This window comes from Nyctereutes procyonoides, unplaced genomic scaffold (genome assembly GCF_905146905.1).
Source record: "Nyctereutes procyonoides isolate TBG_1078 unplaced genomic scaffold, NYPRO_anot_genome, whole genome shotgun sequence".
NCBI classification, from domain to species: Eukaryota; Metazoa; Chordata; class Mammalia; order Carnivora; family Canidae; genus Nyctereutes; species Nyctereutes procyonoides.
In genome coordinates this window covers 58,580,410-58,603,038 of record NW_026575121.1, presented here as the reverse complement: position 1 = coordinate 58,603,038, position 22,629 = coordinate 58,580,410, and the positions used below count along the sequence as shown (strand labels likewise).

Sequence of the window (22,629 nt, the reverse complement as noted above, 5' to 3'; positions counted from 1 at the left end):
TTTGGCTGTCCAGTTTTCCCAACATCATTTGTTAAATAGACTTTTTCCCATTATATATTCATTTCTCCTTTGTCAAAGAATAATTGACCATATAATTGTGGGTTTATTTCTAGGCTTTCTATTCTATTCCATTGGCCTATGTGTCTATTTCTATATCATACTGTTTTGATTACTACTGCTTTGTAATATAACTTGAAGTCTGGAATTGTGATACCTCCAGTTGGTTTTTCTTTCTTTTTTAAGATTTTATTTATTTATTCATGAGACACACACACACACACACAGAGAGAGAGAGAGAATGGCAGAGACATAGGCAGAGGGAGAAGCAGGCTTCATGCAGAGAGCCCGATGTGGGACTCGATCCTGGGACTCCAGGATCATGCCCTGAGCCAAAGGTAGACACTTAACCGCTGAGCCACCAAGTCGTCCCTAGTTTCTTTTTTGTTTTTCAATATTGCTTTGGTTATTAGTGGTCTTTTGTTAGCTACATCTAAATTTTAGAATTGTTTGTTCTGGTTCTGTGAAAAATGCTGTGGGTATTTTGATAGAGATTGCATTGAATGTATAGATTGCTTTGGGTAGTATGGGTATTTTAACAGTATTTGTTTTTCCAATCCATGAGCATGTCTTTCCATTTCTTGTGTCATTTTGAATTTCTTTCATTAGTGGTCCCCCCCCCCCCTTTCTTCATTGTTTACAGTTTTCGGAGTATAGATCTTTCACCTCTTTGGTTAAGCTTATTCAGAGATACAGTATTGTTTTTAGTATAATTTTAAGTGAGATTGTTTTCTTAGTTTTTCTTCTGCTGCTTCATTATTGGTGTATAGGAATTCAACAGATTTCTATAAATTGATTTTTGTATCCTGGGACTTCACTGAATTCATTTATTGGTTCTAGTAGTTTTTTGGTGGAGTCTTTAAGATTTCCTATATATAGTATCATGTCATCTGCAAATAGAGTTTTATTTCTTCCTTAGCAATTTGGATGTTTTTATTTCTTTACATTGTCTGATTGTTGTGGGTAGGGATTTCGGTAGCATGTTTAATAAAAGTGGTGAGAGTGGACATCTTTGTCTTCTTCCTGACCGTGGGGGTAAAGCTTTCAGTTGTTTCCTATTGAATATGATATTGGCTGTGGGTTTTCCATATATGGTATTTATTATGTTGAGGTATGGTCCCTCTAGATCTACTGTGCAGAGTTTTTATCATGAATGGATGTTGTACTTTGTCAAATGCTTTTCTGCAGCTGTTGAAATGATCATATGTTTTTCATCTTTTCTCTTGTTGATGTGATATATCATGTGGATTGATTTGCAAGTATTAAACCACCCTCTCATCCTGAGAACAAATCCCACTGATTGTGGTGAATGATTTTTTAAAAATGTATTGTTGGATTTGGTGTGCTAATATTTTGTTGAGATTTTTGCATCCATGTTCATTATGGATGTTGGTTTATACTTCTCTCTCTCTCTCTCTCTCTCTCTCTCTCTCTCTCTCTCTTTTTGAGATGTCTTTATGTGGTTTTGGTATCAGTGTGATGCTGGCCTCATAGAATGAATTTGAAAATTCCTAAGTCACAAACATAGGTTTGCAAATATGGGTGATGTCCTGTTAAAATCATCCCTGGGGAGGCAATATCAAAAAGTAAAAATGATAGCCTTCACTTTGTGGACCAAGTAATGCTTCAATTTTCTCTACTCCAGGCTTGCTGTTTCATTTCTTAGGGCAAGAGAGGTATGTGATAACCCCGTTGGAGCAAATCCAGATCTCATGTTTTAAGGTCATGCTCAAAATAATGGGGTAGGACGTTTCCCATAAATAGGTGAAGATGCTAAAATCATTTCAATTCAAAAGTGACCTCAATTTGCAAGAGTTCTTCTATTTAAAGACGTTTTCTCTTCCTTCCAGGGTGGTTGTGCTGGCTCTGGATGTGGGAAGTGTGACTGCCACGGAGTGAAAGGACAGAAGGTAAGTGGCCAAAGCTTAAGTCATAACAGTTCATTTTGGATTGCCACCAATATGGAAGTCATTAAAAACTATATTAAACCTAACCAAATAATCAGCAATTCGTGTTAAAGCCTTATTACTATTTTAATAATTTCCCCAGAATGAAGCAAAATCAGGCTGAACATGGTGTCTATGAAATCTCAATAGCAGTTCCCCAAAGACTCTGATAATTAGCAGCAATTAATGTAGAAAAAGGGATTCGATTTATTTCCATTTTCAACTCAAGAAAGGAAGGGTTTATTGGCAGAAAATCTGCTGGGCCATTAGTATTCTTTTGAACCCATGTATAAAGACAAAACTTAGCATTTTTCTCAAAAAAGAGAAAGCTTCTATGGCACCTGAGGGCCTTTATTCAAATTAGTATAGTTAACCAGTTTTTAATTTATAACACATTTGTCCAGATTTACTTACAAAAACAGTAAATATTTATTGTTCCCCAAATGTAAAATTAAAATATTTTTTTTTCTAAGTAAGTGCTCCTCCCTCCCATTTGAGAATCACAGATCTGGATAAATCATTTTCTCTGGAGGTCGTCGATCTGTGCATTTTAGTTGTTGTGAGAGAGGGTGCCTGCCTGGTTTTCCCCAGGGACAGTGAAGAATCTTGAAATTGCCTGGGGTGGCCCTGGAAACTAGGTGTGACAGTGAGAGGAATGGCCAGTCAGCTTGTGACAGGTGGGGGCTTGAGGCAGGGGGAGGCAGGGGAGAGCCCTGGTCTCCAGGCACAGAGGGTGTCAGCTGGCCAGGATGCCCCCTCTCTTGCTCATGGCCTGCTGGAGGCTTACTGGGTCAGACTCACACTCTTGAAACCAGCAATTTTGTACAGAAAATGGTTTTGCTTCTTTTTAGCCACTTGCTAAAATACCAACATTATTTTTTAAAAAGATATGCTCATAGTTGGTGACATCAGCATTACCTGGATAGTTTTGGAATAAATGCAGTATGTGAAAATATATTTATAGCTTTTATTATCAACCATATCAACTGTAATTCACCTTTATATACTGTGCATATTCTGTGCATTTTTCTGGCTAGTTCCAGTGTGCTTTCATAAGTGTTATTTTATGGTAGAGGCAAGTATGTTCATAACAAAGAATCTTTTTTTTTTCTTTTTGGTCTTACTTGAATTATACACATAGGCACACTGAACTAACAAAGAGATTCTTAAAACTATAAAAAGTAGAACTTTCCTATGTTAACAAATGGGAATTGAAGGGCTGTATCAACATTGTTGTGTTTTTCTTGTAACTTAAAGCATTAGGGGTTGGAAGGCTGGCAGTTGTGCTCACTCTCAACAAGAACAGGGTCCATTCCAAAGACTTTCAGGATTCCCTCCTTCCCCCCCGTGCCCCATCCAGCAGCTGCAGACTCTGGTGGCACACTCCCATGGGTCTGGTTTTTCAGGCTTCCTATTCTGTACATATACTCTCTAGCCTGATTTATTTTCATTTTTACCAAAATTCCACCTATTAATATGTAACCAGGTAGATTTATCTAGATGAAGCTTTCCAGGTTTTTTTTTGGCTGAGTTTTCCATGACTTGAGGATAGCTAGTGAACCACCACTTTAGTTCAAAGTTCATTAAACATCATTAGAAGAGGCAGGGCCATGTCTAAGTCATGGGCAGCATCTACACCCAACCCCACAGGGAAAGGGTCTTGAAACATTTCTTGTCAAAATTGAGCATTGAGGGTATGCTCAGGGGAGTCCAGGTCTGTGTTTATCTTGACAAGGAGACGTGCAGTAGGGCCAGCCTCCCACTTGGGTGCTAGAAGATTTAGGGGAAGAGGTGTTGAGGGTGAAGACCTGCCATTAGATTGTGCTCCCTCCTTGTGATGAGGGCTCAGGCCAGCCTGGCAGTGTGACCAATCCACCTGAGCTTTGAAATTAGAAAGCCCCAGCACTCCTGTTGGGGTTGGGTGGACAGAGTAGAATTCTACTCTCCCCCTTGCTAAGCCTCTAAATTTCCCAGCAAGTGGATCAGACATCCAGAATCCAGGGCCTCTGTGACCTTTCCACTAGCTGACCCTTGCTCCCTCAGCACTCAGTCTCCACCCACTTTGGATTTTTTATGTGATTTTGACAGAAAGACTATTTAAAATAAACTGCCTGCTAGTTGTCGGTTAAACCATTCTGAATTTGTGTTTTAGAAGACTGCAGTGGTCAAATGAATTCAGAGGGCCTCTTGAAATCTAGGGGAATAGCCAAATGTTTAGTATTATGTCCTTTCAACAAAAATTGAAGATCTGTCTTCTCCTCTTGGGCAGAAATATTTCAGGTCCCATGGTTTGCATAGCATGTATGACCAAGGAAGTCCTTTCCCCTCATGGAAAGAGGACATTTTAAACTTCCACTAATTGTCTTGGAATTGATGTTAAAATAATCAGTGTATTGGCCTGAGATACTGGAGCACGGCTGAGCTGGGATTTCAGACACAGGGCACCCCCGTCTCATGCGAAGGTTAGACAACAGAGACATTTATTCTTGGCCAGCACATCAGTGAGATAAATTGGTCCTTCTTAACTGCCACCCATTCTCAGAGTGAGTCCTGGGCATGCTAATCAGGTGTAAATGCAAAATGAACCAAGGGTTTAGAATCACAGAACATAAACCTGATGGTTCAAGTCATGGGCCTGCTTTCGAGCTCCTGCTGGAAGTCTTCAATTCTCCTAGGAGTTATTTTGCTGTTCTCTAATGTCTACAAGTTAAATGAATTTTGACCTCTTTTTAAAAGTAGGATAACAGAAGCCACATAACTCAGAAAGAGAGAAGTTACCTAAGTAGGACAGAGTGTCAGCAGCCTTAGAGATGTGGAAATTGTGGTTTTTAAGACCCATCTTTTCCACATCTCCTTGAGGGACCCTTTCTCAGATTGGCTATTTGGAATCCACTGACGGACATTGGAATGTGTCCAGTATCAATTGCCAAATCTTCTTTGGCTAAGTCCTGTCTTCCATGGAGATGTCATTAATTGGCAGAATGTCTTATATTCTCCAAATCCCATAAGTAGTGATAATGCAGCAGATCTGTGGTCGTGTCATAATCCCGTAGCTATCGATTGAACAGTGGGTATCTTGCTGTGACTTCAACAGCTGAATTCATGAGGCTTTCATAAGACTTTGGGGTTTGGCAGAATTGGTGTTTTTCCCACTTTCGTGGCGGCACTCATGTCTTCAGGTGTTTTGTCTTAGGTCATTAATCTGGGTTTGTACACAATGGCTTAGTTTTCTTCCAGAGACTTCAGCAGTGGGGGAATGTTATCTGTTTAAACTGATTAGCGTTTTGAATGCTTGTTTATGCAGAAATAGCCAAAAGTTAAGCTCTTCTTTTGCTTGATAACCTGATTTTCTCAGCGATGTGAGATAGTAGGAATGGCAACGCATTCCCAAGAGTTACTGCTATCTGCTTGGGAATTAGCCATTTATATTTTGCCAGAACAGAGTTTATGTAAGAGGTTTTTCAGATATTTTCACCAGGGGAGCTCACGTTTTTGAAAAGGTAGCATTCTATTCTGTGGCCCTGCAGTATTCAAAACCAGGAACTCCAAATTAAACCAGAGAGGTGCAAGGTATGCCTATGAAGTAAATAAAGTTAATTAGGAGCAAATGATCTCATTGCAGGAGAAACAGTAGAAAAAAACAAATGGTACAGTTGTTCTGAGAAAGGAGTGGCTCTGACACGTCCCTGACATGGCCCAGAGCCATAAAAAGAAAGGGATGGCTTCCTGGATGGAAGGGTGCAGGTGGATTATGTGTCATCTAATGCCCCTGACTTGCCTGGATATAGAGTAGGGTCACCTGTCACTCACAGGCATAAAGAAAGACACAGAATTTCACCACACTAATCCGAGAACACAGCTCTTGTGGCCAGTTGATAACGTATTGTAAAAAAGGCTTGGTGGTTCCTGATAAAATGACTCTGGAAAAGGACATTTGCAACCATAGTCTTGGGAGCAGAGTCTCCATTAGACAGAATTACAGTATTTCTCTTACATAACGAGAACTGTGTGGGTATCTCATAACTTCTCAGTGTACTTGAACCTGCTGGTACCTCAATCCTTGCCAGTGCCGTGGGGAAGAAGCACACTCTCTTGTTATTGCTGAGTAGATTGTCTGCAAACCGAGGCCCTGCTCCACATGTGGAGTCTGCATGGTGGTGCTCAGGTTATCAGAGAGGCCAGTCCCAGATCACTTGCAAAGCAGAGAACTTTGAAAGTGGAATTTGTTTTTGTCTAAAATGTGTGCCTTATCTGATATGAAAGGGTGGGGAAGTCTGGCCAATCTGGAAGTGGTTCTGTTCTGGGCCCTGGAAATCTGGGAAGAAGTGAATGTCATTCTTTATGTGGGATACTCTTTTCTCTTATTACAGTAGATGGTTTGGAGCTTTACCAGCCAGTTGGTTCCCATATACATTTGCCACAATCAATAAATATCCCACAGCAGACCTCTGTATAAACCTGTCTGCTTGCATCTTAACATTAAATTGTAGCCTCTGCTAATTCACAACAGATCTCAGCAGGACAGGAAAATCCTGGCTTTGGGGTGTCAGAGCAAGAAAGAGAAGAAGGTTGATGTGAATTGAACATCTGCTTTGGGTTAGGCACAGTGTTTTTAATGCATATTATTATTATACCCATTTTATGGTTGAAGAAACCAGCTAGTCCAGGGTTTCTACTAACCAGTAGGCTAGTTTTTTGTTGTGGGGAGTTCCTATGCATTTCAGGATGCTTAGTGGCATCCCTGGCTTCTGCCCACCAGAGGCCAGTAGCACCTTCTCCCCCATTTGTGGCAACCAGCATGTCTGCAAATTTGGCCAGATGTTGTCTCCTGGGGTGGTGGAAGAGATGGGGGACCTGGATTGAGAGCCACTGAAGTAGCTCCATCTCTTATAGGGAATATGAGGTCAGCAACAGGAATCAAGCACTAGTCAGCTCCCATTATTCAGGACAAGAATATCTTGATTTGGGAGAGCCCAAGCGGATGAACTCATGGTTCAGAATATCCTAAAGCCTTGGGCCAGCTCCCGTTGCTCTAAAACCAAATCCACAGGGTATACACCACTCTGCTGGCCACTTGTCAAGGAAAACAAAGCATTTCTCTAAATGGGTATTGATGGAAAGGATTGCTGGAGGAACACAGAGAAATGAACCCATTCCTTTGGGGCCATGGGCAGACCTCCCAGTTCTGTTCCAGATGAGCGTCCACTAGGTTCAACAAATAACCACAGGGAGGCACATTGTCTGTGACACAGGACAGGTCAGAGGTCATGTGCCCACGTCTGAGCAGTTAGGGGATGCCCAGCCCCAAGAATCCACGTTCGCTAATGTTCAGGGGTGTTTGTTCCATACAGTGTTCAGAATAAAACCACAAGGGGAGGGTTTCTCAAGCCACTGTCAGGAGATGCAAGAGCCCCACAATAGCGGAGAACGTGGCACCCCCACCCCTTCCTTCAGGAAGTCCTGGCACATTCTCTGTCCTGTAGGAAACCCATCACTGTGGTCAAGAGGGAGTAACTCCGTTACTTATGTATTGGGCATACCTCCTCGATTTTCCAGGAGGCGAATATGGCCACATTCCGTATGTGTTCTGAACATGGCCAGAGGCTTGGGTCATCAGCTTGCTCATCAGCCTCATCTACACCTGGGAAGATACATCCTCTCTTTCCACAGTTTGCTCAGAGTTGTTGTGTGGTCGTGAGTCCAGTCCGTCCACATGCACTTCTCTGTTGTTACTTTGCCAGGTACTTTGAGTGATTACAAACAGGTATTTTTAGGATCTTCCTCTCAAGGGTGAGACATAAAAAAAAAAAAAGTGCCAAGAATGCTGCAAATCTAATCTTATCTAAAGACAAGAGAAGAGGCAAAACTTCCCCTCTTTCTAATTCTGTGTGCCATTTGACTTTGGCAATTTTCCATTAGCTGCTCTTGCCAAATCTGCTGGATGAGGAGTGTGGGCATCGACCAGAGAGCCTAACGGCACTCAGGAGTGCCTTAGGATCTAACATCACTGTAACCATAAAGAATCTCACTTTCTCCTAGGAACATCAATACAGAGCACACTCATACTAGTCTTTCAATATTCAGAAAAAATTCTTTTTTTCTAGTATTCTCATACTAGTCTTTCAATATTCAGTGAAATTCAGGGACTACATTGAATGGATATTTTTTGAGAATTAAATAGTCTTCAATGTAGTCATGTATTTATTTCATTGATCTTTCTTTTAATTTATTCATGGCTAATAATAGAAATGTTCTTAGCCATGATCTCATTATGAAATAATGAAAATAAAAAATACTAGAGTGCTTTGTATGTTATACTCTGTATAATGACTATTTGCTCACTTTTCACTCTTAGTATAGAATTATATATATATACATACTATCTTTTTATTATTATTATTATTTATCAGGGTATTGAAAATCTCTTTCCCATAAATTATATTAACCATTGTTCTAAGTGTTAAAGGTGTCATATTTATCCCTAGAAGTGATCGTAGGAGCATCTTGAGATGTTAATAGATGTTTCCTTTGGGCCAGAATAAGGAAGAGTGTTCCAAGGACAAATGAGTTTGGGGAACACTGAGTTATGGTTCAGTGGTTGTTGTTTCCATGCTGGGGCATCTCAGAATCTTAAATAAGCTTCTGAGTGTTTAAGGGGTGGCATAGCATGTACTGTTCTCCGGATACATTTGGTGATAGATCTTTTATCTCTCAGATCAGTGAGAGCCTTTAGGAAAGAATGTCTTGTTGGATCAAAGCCTTGATTATCCTGTGAGCTCCACCGTCTACCAGCTGAGGATGTCTCATCAAGTCACGTCAACCAGTTACCCTAAGGAAGAGGAAGGTGGCCTTTGGCCTGCAGCTTCCTAGAGCTGCTAAAAGGGTCAGGTGGAAGGCATTGTGCCCAAAAGCACTCAGGAAATTGACAATGTCATATGTGGGTACGTGTCGGCGGAGCAGTAGCTGTATTTTAAAGTTGCGTGAATTTGGTGACCTACTGCTGGCTGGTCCAGCTGTGGGCGGATTCCTGGACATTAAACGCAGAGGTGTAGCCCTCACCTGGTAGGGGCGTCCCAGTTCCCATGTGAAGTCTGTGAGACCAGAGATGCTGACTGGTTACACCTGTGCCAGAAGCTCTCTTAGAACCTCAATTAAAGAGACATGAGGATGTTTTCACAACCATAGACCATTGTTAGGAAGCATGTTTATAGCTTTTGGGTGCTTTTGGTGCAGGACAAATGAGATGCTCTCACTTGGGAGGTCTGTCTGGAAACACCATCCAATTTCTAGTCAGTGCTGTGATTTTATCATCCATTTCCAGAACCTTTTCCCTTAAAATATAAGGGGAACTAGCTTTCCCTTTATGCATTCCAAATACCCCTTCAGGGTTTTGTGAGCTGCTTTTCCTGACATGCGTGTAATTACAGGCGTTGTCTGAGCCCCTCTCCTCCCCCAGCCAGCTGTCCCTGTTGTGGAGATTATTAAAGGGGAACCTCTGAGAAATATCCTTTATTTTTGCCATGTGAGGGATCAAACACCCCAAGTGCCTACTCCAATCATGTTGGGAGCAATTGGTCTTCATTGCAGGGTCCGGTGGCATGATCCTTCTCTTCCTGTTGGCAGATCTTGGCTAATCCACCCTCTTTTCCTTTTCCATGTTTTTTCTGGTGTCTTGTAATGCCAAGATTTTTTCCAGATGTCTCCTATTTCCTATTTCCACATATTACACATGACTCATCATCTGGCAGAGTCCTCATGAGAATCAACATGGGTTCCCACATTCACCTACTTTTGTCTTTTTAAATAGTTCTTTGAAAACAAAGAATGTTTAAAAATGTGCTTGAACCCAAGGGTTCCAATACTAAGAATATGCCACAGGGAAGTCACTAAAAACAGGTCCATGTTAAGTAGGTTTATCTTCTTCTGCACACAAGCCCCGCGTGGATGTCTCACTTAGGCTTTGGACGCTACCACGGTGATACCAGCTGTCCCCTAGCAAAGAAGGGACTGTAGGCTGTGCCGTCCCACTGCTGTCCCTCTGCCGGTTTCTCTGCACTGCATAACATCTGCCCCTTGTCATATGCTTCTGAGACATCTTAAACTCATGATATACTACAATCATATTTTTTAAAAAACCCACATTTTTTTTGATTTGCAGCTGTATTTGGAACACACCTCATCCAGCACAGCTTTAAAAATAGTGATTTGATTTTGTTTCCATGTTTAGAAAGAGTAGCAGAAAATTAAATTTCCTGAATGGAATATCATGTTCTGTGACTTTTAAAGCCCAGAACACCTCATGTGAGTGGAGCTGTCATCACGATGCTGGCCCTGACAGCCCTCGTCTTGACTATGCGTGGGAATTTTTTTTTTTTTTTTTTGTAAATAGGATCCTGAGAAAACATTGCTTGTCAGGAATATAGTTTTCTTTTCGAAGTAACAAAACGAGACTGTGTGTTTTAATTCAAGATCAAAGATAGCATAAAACAGACCCTGACAAATGAAAACGGTGCATTTGGGTTTTCCTGCTGGTGGTCGGTCAAGTATCACGAACATTGAAAATACGTTTCCAGACGGCACGTAATGAGGCAGAGTAATTATGCTGTGTGGGCGTGGAGAGCTGCCCCCACAAAAATGATATTAACAGAACCCTCTTCCTTGTGAAGTGGTTCAGCAGAATGTGCACTCAAACAAAGGAAGAATTAGTCAGCGGTAACGAGCAAACCAGATGATGGTGGGAAGTGGTGCCCCTGTCTTCTTCCCCCTTTGGCAAATCCATTAGAGATGTTAAAGGTGCACTTGAACACGATCTGGTCTCCATGGGGGCTGAGCCTGCCTCCACGGGTTGACCACAGAGTTTTATAAAAGTACGATCCTTACCTGGTCCCAGGTTAAATGCTCCCCCACCCCCACCCCCCACTTCTTCACAGGAGAATGTGAGGAGCTGACAATGAATGGTTTTCTGCCAGCTGCTACGATGCCAGCATGAAACTGTTCCTGGCTTAAAGTGCTTCTGTAGGGTGTTCTCCTTCCTTAGCATGAGGTTGTGTCAGCCCATGGGCTTACAGACAAGCCCACAAAGAGCTAAAATGTGCTTCTGGTGAAGAAGGATAGATACAGATCTCTTACACACATCTTATTTGATCGTGAAGTTTTCTCCAAGCGCTGTTTGATGGATGTCCCATCGTAGCACATGGGCCGCCTGTGATTCACTGATTCTAAAGAAATCCTCACTGTAAGCTGAGGTGAATTCTGAGACCCTGAGTACTTGGCTAATGCCTTTCCATAGAAGATTGATGAAGGAACTAAGTCTCTCCGTGGTAGATCCAGTGAACTGTTGGAGCCAGAAAACAACGTCCAACATCCCACCCCATCTGCCTAGCATTCTAGTGGTCTCACTGCACTTATGCTCTTTGTGGCAGGGTGCCGATGGCCATAGGCAGTGGTTAGCAGGACGGGTGGGACACCTGGCCACATGGCTCTTGTGGTCTCATGGCAGAAGAAAGCATTAAAGGAGTGACAGCACCAATAAACCCCAGACCGGACATCTGCCACCAGCTCAGAGGGAGGCAGTGTGGTCAGAGTGAGCCCTGTAGGGCCCAGAGTTGAGCTGGGGTCTCAGGCCAGGGAAAGGCAAGTGGGACTTGTCACTAGCAGGCACCTAAAATCCAGGCAGCACACCCAGGGCACATGAGTTAGACCTCTCCCCAATTTTGTTTCCCTGTTTATTGTGATATTTGCCCCGATGTGAGATGTGAGGTGGAAATGTGGACACTTTGGGAAACTGCTGTGGATGACGGAACCCCTGTACCCCTCCCCTCAGTCTCACTTCCCCATATGAGACCCCAAATCATTGTAGGACAGTTTTGTGAAAGTGAAGTTGTTTGGCAAAATGCAGAGTGTGTGTACTTCTGCAAAGCCCTTGGGCCTTGCTGTTTCTGTGGCCGGGTCTCCTGCCCCTGGTCTGGTCAGTGTCTCCTGGACCAGGGTGGAAGATACCAAGATAGTCTGCTTGCTATCCCAGGGGCCAGGGGATGCTGTATTTTCTCCTGCATCGGGACACAGTACCTTTTCTCCTGGTTGGTGCAGAAACCCTCCCACTCTGCTGGTGTGGCTGGCGAGGGCTTGGTGATGCCTCCCTTCTACAGAGCTGGAGCACCAGAGGTTTGGTGTCTCAGTCCAAATACAGCAGCACTTGGTGAAGAGTGGTCCCTTCTCTGATTCTAGACCACACAGGCTGAGCCCTGGGAGCCCAGTGGGGAGACTGTGACCCCCAGTCTCAGGAGGGCCTGGTGGGGGCATCCTGGTTCCTGCCCTGCATCCCCTCTGGACGTAGGACACACAATTCTTTACAAGAGACGGTGACCTGACAGCTAACTAAATGGCCTTGTCTGCCAGGGCAGATGTAATCTGTGGCCGGGGCAGACACTTCCAGCCAAAGCTAAAAATAACATTCTACAGTATGATTTGCAGTCATGAAGTGGAGCTGAGATTGCTGACCTGTGCCCAGGGCCCCTGTGGGTCCAGGTCTATGGGGCAGGAGCCAAAGCTCTGGAGGGTGTCCCGCTTCCTGCATGTGGGGGAGCTCTGGATACGCAACAGTGTTGGGGGCTAGATTTCACAGCCTGGCTGTGTGGGCACAAGGTGGCTTCTCCCCTCCCTCCCACCTCGAGTTTTCTTCCTTTCCTGATGCTCACTGGCTTCCTTTCTGCTCACTGTACAGGTGCACCTCACGCATGTTCCCCAGCCTGACAGCTCGCCTCCTGTCTGAGTTCGCGTGCATGTGAATGCACATGTGCACGAACACACGGGGAAGCATACACATGCACATACACATATACACGCACAAGCACATGGACACACAGGTGAGCACATATGCACACACGTGCACAAACATGTGCGTGCAATACACATGCAACACACTTGCACATGGACACACAAGCACACGTGCCCGCACACACACGCATAGCACACGTGTGCACACATGCATGCGCACACAAGCACATGCACACACACACACATTTGCCCACCCTGCAAGGCTGGAGACCCTCAGCACCCGTGTCTGTCCCGTGTTCCCAGACCCGGTGCGCATTCCTCAGTCCGATGGTCACTCGGATTCAGAGTTGAAATCTTCCAGGGGAAGGCCCGGTGCGGGGCCTGAGAGCACTTCTGGGTCAAGGCCAGGCGGTCCCCGAGTGCTGGGAGGTCCTGACCTCCGGGGCAGGGGACGCTGTGGTGTCCCGGGGAGCTGTCGGAGCGCTGTGCTGACCTGGTTGGGGAAGGTCAGGCCCAAGATGGGGTGTGGCTGTCCCAGCGCTCACCACGGCTGCCCCGACCCGCCTGCAGCACCGCCTCCTGCAGCCTGCTCTGAGCCCCCTCTGCCCTCTGATGCTTCTGTTGGCTTTCTGCTTTGGGATCCCCCTTGAGTTCTCATGGCCCAGAAATGCTGCCATGACTTTCTCCCTGGCTGTCTCTCCCGTTTGCTCACACATTCAGTTATTTCCTCCCTGAGACTTCCCTGGGGGCTGGAGGATGGTCGACTGTGAAGTGACCTGCCCGCCTCAGGTGTGGCCTCTCAGTCCTGGGTGAGCACCGAGCATGGAAGCGTTGATCTGTGCAAACATAACATGAATGATCCCCACCCTTGGGGACAGCATCCCTTCCAGGCTCCCACCTCCTTGGGGACACAGAGTGCAGTGTGGTGGAATGGGTGTCTTCGTGGTGGGAACCCCCTGGGGGACACAGAGTGCCACGTGGTGGAATGGATGTCTTCATGGTGGGAACCTAAGAACCATGGTCCAGGTCAAGTGATGCTTCACACAGGGATCCCTACTCAGTGGGTGAGGTTTAGGGTTCTGTTGTTTAAAAGGAATTTGCTCTGCTCAGTGAGCAGTATAAGTGTACACGTGTCATTGTGCAGGCCTGTCAGCTCTTTGGTTCCTGTGTCCCATCACACAGTTAAGTAGAGGTTCTGGGAGAGCGAGGGAAATCTTATTTCAGAAGCGCAGTTTGTCCTTTACTTAGCAATTATTCTCTCCAGCTGTGATGGTGTGGCTCCATCAGAAGCAGTGTCCGCTTCCTGATTTATGACTTCACATGGGTGGGTGCCAGGAGGCCCAGGTGGCTCTGCCCTTCAAGAGTGGATTTAGGGGCCTGGGAGGGCGAGTGAGCAACTTGTCATTACTGGATTTGTTATTCTGAAACTCTGGACCCATATAACCAACCACAGTGTGTTTATGTGGAGTATCAACGGCTCTTAGATGATGATTCCTTGTCTGTTTCTAAAGCAGAGGTGCTCATTCTTCTTGTGGACGAGCATTGAGTTTGGAGCCTACTTGCTCTTGCAGAGATGCCTGGTGGGTCCCACTGGTTTGCAATTCCTGGGGGAGCTAAAAAATCTTAGGAAATTAACAATTTTATATCTGGGGCAGGGGACAAGGGAAGGCTACTTTGGGGTATTTGGCTGATCAGCCTCCTCTTGCCAAAGGCAAATCACCTTGGTGATTGTGTGGGATGTCCCATGTCCCCAGAGTGTGGAGCAGAGAGACACGAGCAGCAGAGGTGGCCTGACTTTCCTCTTCCTGCATCCCCTCTCTCCCTCTTCCTAACACATCTGCACGTAGGGTCATCTATCCTCTAAATGATTTTTTTTAAAATTGGGTACAGACTACAAGGAAAAGTGTCACACATTGAACTCTACAGTCTGCAATCTTTTTTTTTTTTATGAGAACAGTAATTTCTCCAATTTACACACTGAGATGCAATTTAAGCAGATTTCTGCATCTTATCTCCTAGTTAAGGAACAAAGTATTTTAGTCTATTGGCATTAAGTAATTAAGAAAAAAAGGCAAAAGACTATCTTATAAATTGAACCTTTAAAACTTCCGACATATAGAGTAAAAATGGCATTAAGTAAGATCTGACTAATTTAAATTTTTAAAAGAATCTGGCCATATATTAGGTTAAAATATATCTCCATGTCATCTTTTGGAAACAGGCTTGCTAATTCTATGAATGATGTTGCGGGGAAGGGGACCTACCCTCTAAGGGAAGGCTGCTTTTAAGCATTTAAGCAGTAGTTATTTATTGTGTTCATTATGCTCTATGATTTTGTATTGATTGTGCCATTGTATACTTTTCTTAGCTATTCAGGTGTAAAATCAAAATCTAGGCCCAAGAAACCCCTTCACTATCTTGCTTTCCTTTCCTCGAGTGACTGTATATGTTTTAAGAGAAACAATGGTGTTTACTGGAAATAGGTTAAAATTCAGTTGTTAATTCAGATTGATCTGACCACAAGTTTTTCAAAGTAATGATGATAAATGAAGTATGGGTTTTGTAAAACCACCCAGTATTGCGTTGTGTTATATGGGCAAAGTTGATTCATCATATTTCAGCCTCTTTGGAACTGTTCTTATCTTTTGGGTTCTGAGCATGATTAACGAACAATGTCTTGGCATTATTGCCAAGGACTGGGGGGGGGGGGAACGTTGTTAGCAATGCAGTGTGGTCAAGGCACTTTGTTGGAGGGAGAGGAAACAAAACATGTGTTTTGTCATCGGACACCTTTGGGCTACAAAAAGAGCAGGGCCCCGGGGCTTGGACAGGGACAAATTGGTGACCATGTGGCCGCATAGACTCAGGCTCATGTGAGAGGGAAAAACAATATTCTGAGCCGTGAAAATAATTAGTATCAGATGTATTTACTAAGAAGAAGAAGAAGAAGAAAAAACCTTGTGCATAAGATAAATGAGGAATTTCTTTAAAAAAGAAAACCTGTCCTGTCTTTTCAGTACCCAAGAAATCCTTATTTTCTGTTGTCAAATTTAGTCTCAAAAACAAGAAAGAGATAAGTCATAGGTCATGACAGCTTGGAAGGAGAAAAGGCGACACTGCATTTTCTTTCTCCTTTAAGATATTCTGTGGCTTTGAAGAAATGCAATTGACTTGATGGATTGAGAAATCTTGGTAGTGAATGCAAACTGTTTGTATGAGAGCCAGACCAGTGTGGTCTGTGATCATGTGCTTGGTGTTGGATGTGGAGCGAAGTAGGATCAACCAGGTTTGATCCTTCACCACATCTGGTATGAGGCAGATAGCGTTGTCCCATCCTCCAGACAGCAAACTTGATCCTCAGAGATTCTCAGTGCCTGGTGCTGGAGCTACAGACATTTTCTGGGTTTCTAGATTCTCTCCACCACAGAGCATCAAGATGGTAGGAAGGAAGACCCCCTCCCTTTGCAAACCCAGAGCAAAGATGCCTGTTTTTGCAGTCCATTTTGAAAATAGGATCCCCAACTCTGTGCCTCTTGGTAGGCTCATATTATTTCCTCGGAATCTTTAACACTTTGTGTTTCCTGATTCACTCCTCAAAATATTTAGTGAGCATCTACCGTGTGCTGACTGTGCTAGGTGCTGGTGAGCAGGGAATGCCCCCTGGCAGGACACCCATAAAACCTAATTTTGATGGATAGTTGCATTCAACCCACATTTTCTTAGGAAAAGAAAAAAGAAAAAAGTTTTTCTCTTAATTGCCAATAGGCAGTTTTTCTCAAGGTTAAATCTGAAGGCTATCTTGCATGCTTTTTGTATTATTAATTATGATTATTATTTTCAGGATATTTCTTTTTACATTTTTCATACTTAATGTTAACACAGACCCGACCCCCCCCAATTCCTGACCTAGATTGTGGCACTTCCTGACTTTTATGTGTCCTAATTCTTTTCAGGATGCACGCACTTCCAGGACCTTGTCACACACCCACATACACTTCCAAGTTCAGGTGAATAACATCCTCAGTGATGATAATATGAAAGCCCTCTAAGTCTGTTTAGGTGCTGTGCACTGATTGCTGTTTCTCAAGTTGGCTGATAACATAAAACCATCTCTTTATACCTCAAGGTTGTTGGCGATAGTGAAAACACAGCAAAGCGTCTTTTTGAGAAAAAGATGTCTTTTTTCTGTCCAAATTCAGAGAGCTGCTCACCTCCTGCTCTTTGTTAATGACCTTGTTATTTTGTTGTCCGTTAGTTATTTCCCTGCAATCCCTCCCCTTCCCCTAGATCTTTAAGTTATGGCATAGAGTTTTGGTAAATCTCATGGAACTTTAAGACAAAGAAAAGCTTTTGTGCTGGTGAGTGGAAGCACTCGTGCCTTTTCTCAGGCGTGGTCATCCCCTCTCCCCCAAGTGCAACTTTATAAACATTGATGCATAGATAGACCCCCTTTGTAGGGTCTGGGTCAGGCTGGGTGGTTTTCTGCTACTGCATTTTGCTCAGGCCTGTGCATGTTAGTTGCGTGCCCCCCTTCACTCTGGGCCAGGCTGAGCTGCCTCTGGATTTTGCCTCCTAGTTACTGCAGTGTGTGACATGCACAATCTGCCACAGTCACAGTAAGGGCCCAAGCTACAGTATAGCACTTTTATGTCTGTATGGTTTTACTGCTTTAAAACACATTTTTAAGTCTACTTTTAAAAAAAGATTTTATTTATTTATTCATGAGAGACACAGAGAGAGGCAGGGAGATAGGCAGAGGGAGAAGCAGGCTCCCTGCGGGGAGGCCGATGTGGAACTTGATCCCAGGACCCCAGAATCATGACCTGAACCAAAGGCAGATGCTCAACAACTGAGCCACCCAGATGCCCCTTTAAGTCTACTTATGAGAAGCAGAATGTAAGGTAATTGGATTAGGTAGAAGTATTTCTGATTCTGACTTTCATGAGAACTTCATGTCATTAAATTAATGCTTTTAGCAAGGGAGATGTTAATCGTCTCTTTTGGAAGCCATTAAAAATCAGATGGTTGTTTTTTTGTTTTGTTTTGTTTTTTCACAGATGACAAAAGTCAGGAGAATGGGTAAATTTCCTTATGTATGTTTCCTACAGACTAGTAGAAGGGACGAAGAGAAGCCTTTAAATAAATACTCCTGGCAGTTGGGTATTTAGTAGTACTTTCTTAGAGACCTCCCTGCTGTCCTGCCTGAACCTATTTCATGACCATTTTGTAGGACTTAAGTTTTTTTCCAGTATGTAGTATTTCTGTGCGGTCATTTAGAAAACCATTTTTTTCTGTGTTATTGTAGATTCAAATACTCTGTTTATAAAATGAATAGAAAAAAGCAATCTGAGAAATAGGCATAATTCATAGTACTGGTGAGGTCATCGGCATTCACTTGCCACTCAGTAGCCTTGATGTTCAGGTTGCTAGGTTCATATGTAATTTTAATTACATTTTAAATACTAATTAAATTCTTTCTTTCCCTTGGTGTTATCTTTTAGACCTTATGAAACCTCTCTGAGCTGTGCCCATGCTAATATCTTCAATGGCATTGAACAGTTAATATTTATATATTAATGGAATGAATGTTTAAGAAAAAAAGGCTGAGGCTTCGGAGTCCACAGGGTTTAATTTGAAAAAGTAGTCCTCTCGCGCCGCCTGGTGGTGAGAGGCCACAGCCGTGGAGGGCTTTCCTTCCAGGAGCCTCTAAAGGCCGTTCGCCCTGTATTTATTGCCCCTTCATCAGTTAGACGTAATCGTTTTCTCCAAATCACCTATGTCTAGGAGGGTCTTCCCCAAGGAAGGATGTTTAACTGACATCCCAGTTAAACGGCTGTGCCTGGGTGCTAGGGGACGGCAGGGGCAGACTACAAACATTTCAGGTGGGAGCGTCCCTCTGTGAGCCGGGCTGAGTGATGCCCCGAGGTGGGACCCTGGCCCAGGAGGTGGTGGACAGCTGCGGCATAGGGAGGAGCAGATAGAGGGGGGTTTGCGGAAAACCCATCAAAACTGTGCACCTTTTCATTGAAATTTGACTGTGTGTAATAGAGCCAATTAATAGATTAATAGCCAATTGTAATAGAAAGTACAATTAATAGCCAATTGTAATAGAAAGTACAAATGCTTCCAGAGAACAAGCTGCATTAGGTTGTGGTTTGATGGGAAAATGGAAATAAGCTATGGATTAGATTGCCTTTATCAGGAAACGTATACACAGGATCCACGAGACTTGGAAACACGTTACCGCCATATGTTTATTCCTGATTTGGGAAGCTGACTCCTTCAGGGGAGTGACTTAAAATTTTTATACTTAGAAATATGTTGGGCAGCCCGGGTAGCTCAGCGGTTTAGCACCTGCCTTCGGCCCAGGGCCTGATCCTGGAGACCCGGGATCGAGACCCACCTCAGGCTCCCTGCATGGAGTCTGCTTCTCCCTCTGCCTGTGTCTCTACTCCCCACCCTCTCTCTCTGTGTGTGTCTCTCATGAATAAATAAATAAAATCTTAAAAAATATATGTTGAGAAGATTACTGCTTCAGAGGAAGAGTGAATGAAAGCTACGTGAGGCTGGTTTTTCAGAAAGAGCATAAGACACATGACTGACGGGAACACTTGCTGCTCGACGCCTGCGGTACTCAGCTCCGACGAGGGAGAGGTGTCAGGAACTTTCTCTAAGTCCTGAGGATCTTTGGAAGATTTTCAGGTGGGATTTTTCTTTTCCTCCTGCCAACAATTTGTCAGCACTCAAGTGTGCCTTTCACTTTAGAAAGTTTTTTCCACCAGCTCGGTGACGTTGAACACTTTGCTCTCAGGTGGCTTTAGGGGAACAGTTTTAGATTTATAGCGACAGCACTTAGATCTCTTTCAGGTTCTTTATTTTTTTTTTAAGATTTTATTTATTTATTCATGAGAGACACAGACAAGACAGAGAGAGGCAGAGACACAGGCAGAGGGAGAAGCAGGCTCCATGCAGGGAGCCCGACGTGGGACTCGATCCCAGGTCTCCAGGGTCAGGCCCTGGACCGGAGGTGGTGCTAAACCGCTGAGCCACCTGGGCCGCCCCGCTCTTTCAGGTTCTTGTGTTGAGCGGCAGTCCTTTAGTATTTTGTGAAGAACTCTTGGCAATTCTTTTTTTCTCACAGGCTGATGTACAAAGTGGAGTTTTGTAGGTCAGGAAGTATCTAGGGTTCTATTCTTTGCAAACGTCCCTCAGTCAGACGTATGTGTTGTGTGCCTGCTTGCTCCGCAAGGTCCCCCTGCTAGTTTCATAGTATGCATGATGGGAGCCAGCTTCATGGCAAAGCTGAAATTCCAAGAGTTGTGCTAGAATTTACTATGGGCTCGAGTGTCTCAATATTGGGATTTAGCCAAAGGAAATCTGTCCTTGGACATGGAGACTTGGAGAAGGTTCTGTGCTAAGTGCTGTATCCGCGATAGAGTGGTTACATGAAACAATCTTCGTATTATATTTAATTCAAAGAAACGTGGCATACTTTAAATTGACATAGGTACGTTCTTTTAGGAACCTGGGTACATGTCTGGTAGGGCAAAAGAGAATCAGTGTATGCATCCTCCTCTTAGGAGAGCGTGTTCAGGGCTCCAGCTGCGTTTTCCCCCTCCTGCCTCTCCTCGGCGGTGGACCGCCAGTGCTGCCATGATGTCAGGCTTCTTGGTGTGGATGGAGCTCCCAGCGGGGCCTCATCACACAGTTTTTCCAGGACCCCGTGACACTTCCCACCACTTTCCCAGCAGTGTCGGCATTCAGGAAATGGTCCTGCAGATGCTTGATGGTTGTTGGGCTCAAAGAATTGCTCTTGTGGAATTTTTGGCCGAGTCCCCACATCACCCATTGACTGACTGTGACCCATCATTTGAGATCATTTCCCCATCACTGAATTCTTGGTGAGCTCTGGCTCCAGAAGCAAATTCCTTCATTCCTTCTATCATTTGCAGCTTTGCTTGGAAATCAAAATCTCCAGGCACCAATGACAGAAAAAACAGTTGATCCAGTGTTATGTCCTAACCATGGCTTGCTCTCCCTGTTGCTGCTTTGGCCACAGGCATATGCCAGTCAGGTTCCAGTGGTGCCCACGGGGCTTTAGACCGGGAAAGGGGCCCCAAAGGCCCAGGCACCAAATGTACCACACTTTTAAGTTTCCAGGATGCCTACGCACAGCCCTGCTTCATGCCAGCTGTTCTGTACACTACTGCTTAGTTCATCCATCCACACACCAATTTTATTGAATTCAAAGATTGTGCCAAACACTGTGAATGAATAAAACTATATCCCTGCCGTTAAAGTATTTACTTCAAGAGGTGGCTACCCAGCCACAAAATCTCTCCAGTTAACATCGCTTGTTGAGTCTGTTCTGCTTTGTAATGGATGAACCCAAGCACACATAGATGACTCTTTGCTCTACAGTCACGTTGCCCTGGGGCAGGGAAACCCAGTGCTCTGGAAACATTTTTGCTTGTGCTTCTGTCCATAGTAAAGATCCATGGAAATATTTTAGATGTGAAAAAATAATTTAAAATGTAACTAAAAAAAAATGGGATCCCATGCTGGCCATTGAAATAGGCATAATATGGTCTCTGATAGTAAGACTTGATGACTGCTTAGTCTAGATATATTTTTTGTTAACTTCAGTGTTTGTTGTTGGTAATTATTGAAGCTTCAAAGTTGGAAGCTTCATATTATTTCAATTTCAGCCATCCTGGGAGCTTCATTTGTATTTGGATTTCTGATATAGACAGGAAAGGCTAATGGTCTAGCATTTGATTTCCATTATGAACTTGTTTCCTTAAGCATTTTAAGAGGAAAGGGAATAATTGGTATTATAACAGAATCTTTTGTTCTCGTATTTTATGGATTTTTTAAAAAGTATGTCCTTGCTTCAGATAATACATATTTTATGTAAAAAATTTAAGTTACTCCATCCATGAAACTCTATTTCATGCCTAATTTAGAATGGCTAATTTTGATGCCAAGATTATTCTCTATGGCTATATTCTTTCGTCTTTATAATGATGGCAGTTTGGTCTTCCTCTTCAAACTCTGAATTCCATCATTTGAGGATATAGTGGTAATCACTTCTGTTGTTGGTATATAAACTTTTCTTTTTGAATTAGTATAATACACTGCACTGATATTGAAGAATAAAGCTATTATGTGCAATGGCATCAAAACTTTTGTGTAATATTTTACCAACTTGTCTTTTCTTTCCTCCATTGTAAACGTGCATGACTGTGATGAACACTGGCTATGGTTCCATTTCTGCCTGGCACGATTATGTGGCCCCCAAGTCCTTCTGGACCTTGCCTTTAACACACCATGGGAACCTGATGACTCAGGGTCCTGTTTTTTAGGGATTTGGACTCCGCACATCCTGCCTTAAGCACCAGTGTATGGGTGGCCACAGTGGTGGTCTTGCTTGTTGCAGCTGCATAGTCTGGTTTGGACATGATGAGCACGGCCAGCTCTGCTCTTCCTGTGGCGGCAGTGGAGATTTGCTAAAAGCTCAGAGGAGTAATTTGGCTTGCATGCAGTGTACACTGTTTGCCAGCTAGCCGTATAGCTGTTTAAATGTTTATCCTGACTGCTGGCTCTGCTCTGGTGCCCATCATACCCTTGGACGGGGCATGGGATATTAGATTATTCATGTGCACTTCTGTCTGAACCGAAGAGTGGGAAAATTAAAAAAATATGTAGGAGATAACAAGAACCATGTTGGTGGAGGAGTCACTTCCTTTTTAGCTACTTAATTTCAAAACTCTAAACTCTTGGGATATATGGATTGCTCAAGTGTTCCGGTGACATTTGGGAAAGAATGTGTTCTTGTGTGCAAGTGAGG

The 22,629-nt window shown here is 43.7% G+C and overlaps 1 protein-coding gene across 1 annotated transcript in view; it reads left to right on the top strand.

Annotated features, from left to right (window-relative positions):
* COL4A1 (collagen type IV alpha 1 chain) overlaps nucleotides 1-22,629 on the top strand; it is a 136,422-nt gene that overhangs the window by 57,990 nt on the left and 55,803 nt on the right. The window contains exon 2 of the mRNA XM_055335740.1: nucleotides 1,908-1,967. Within this exon, the coding sequence (XP_055191715.1) occupies nucleotides 1,908-1,967 (60 nt within the window). The remainder of the gene's footprint in view (nucleotides 1-1,907; nucleotides 1,968-22,629) is intronic.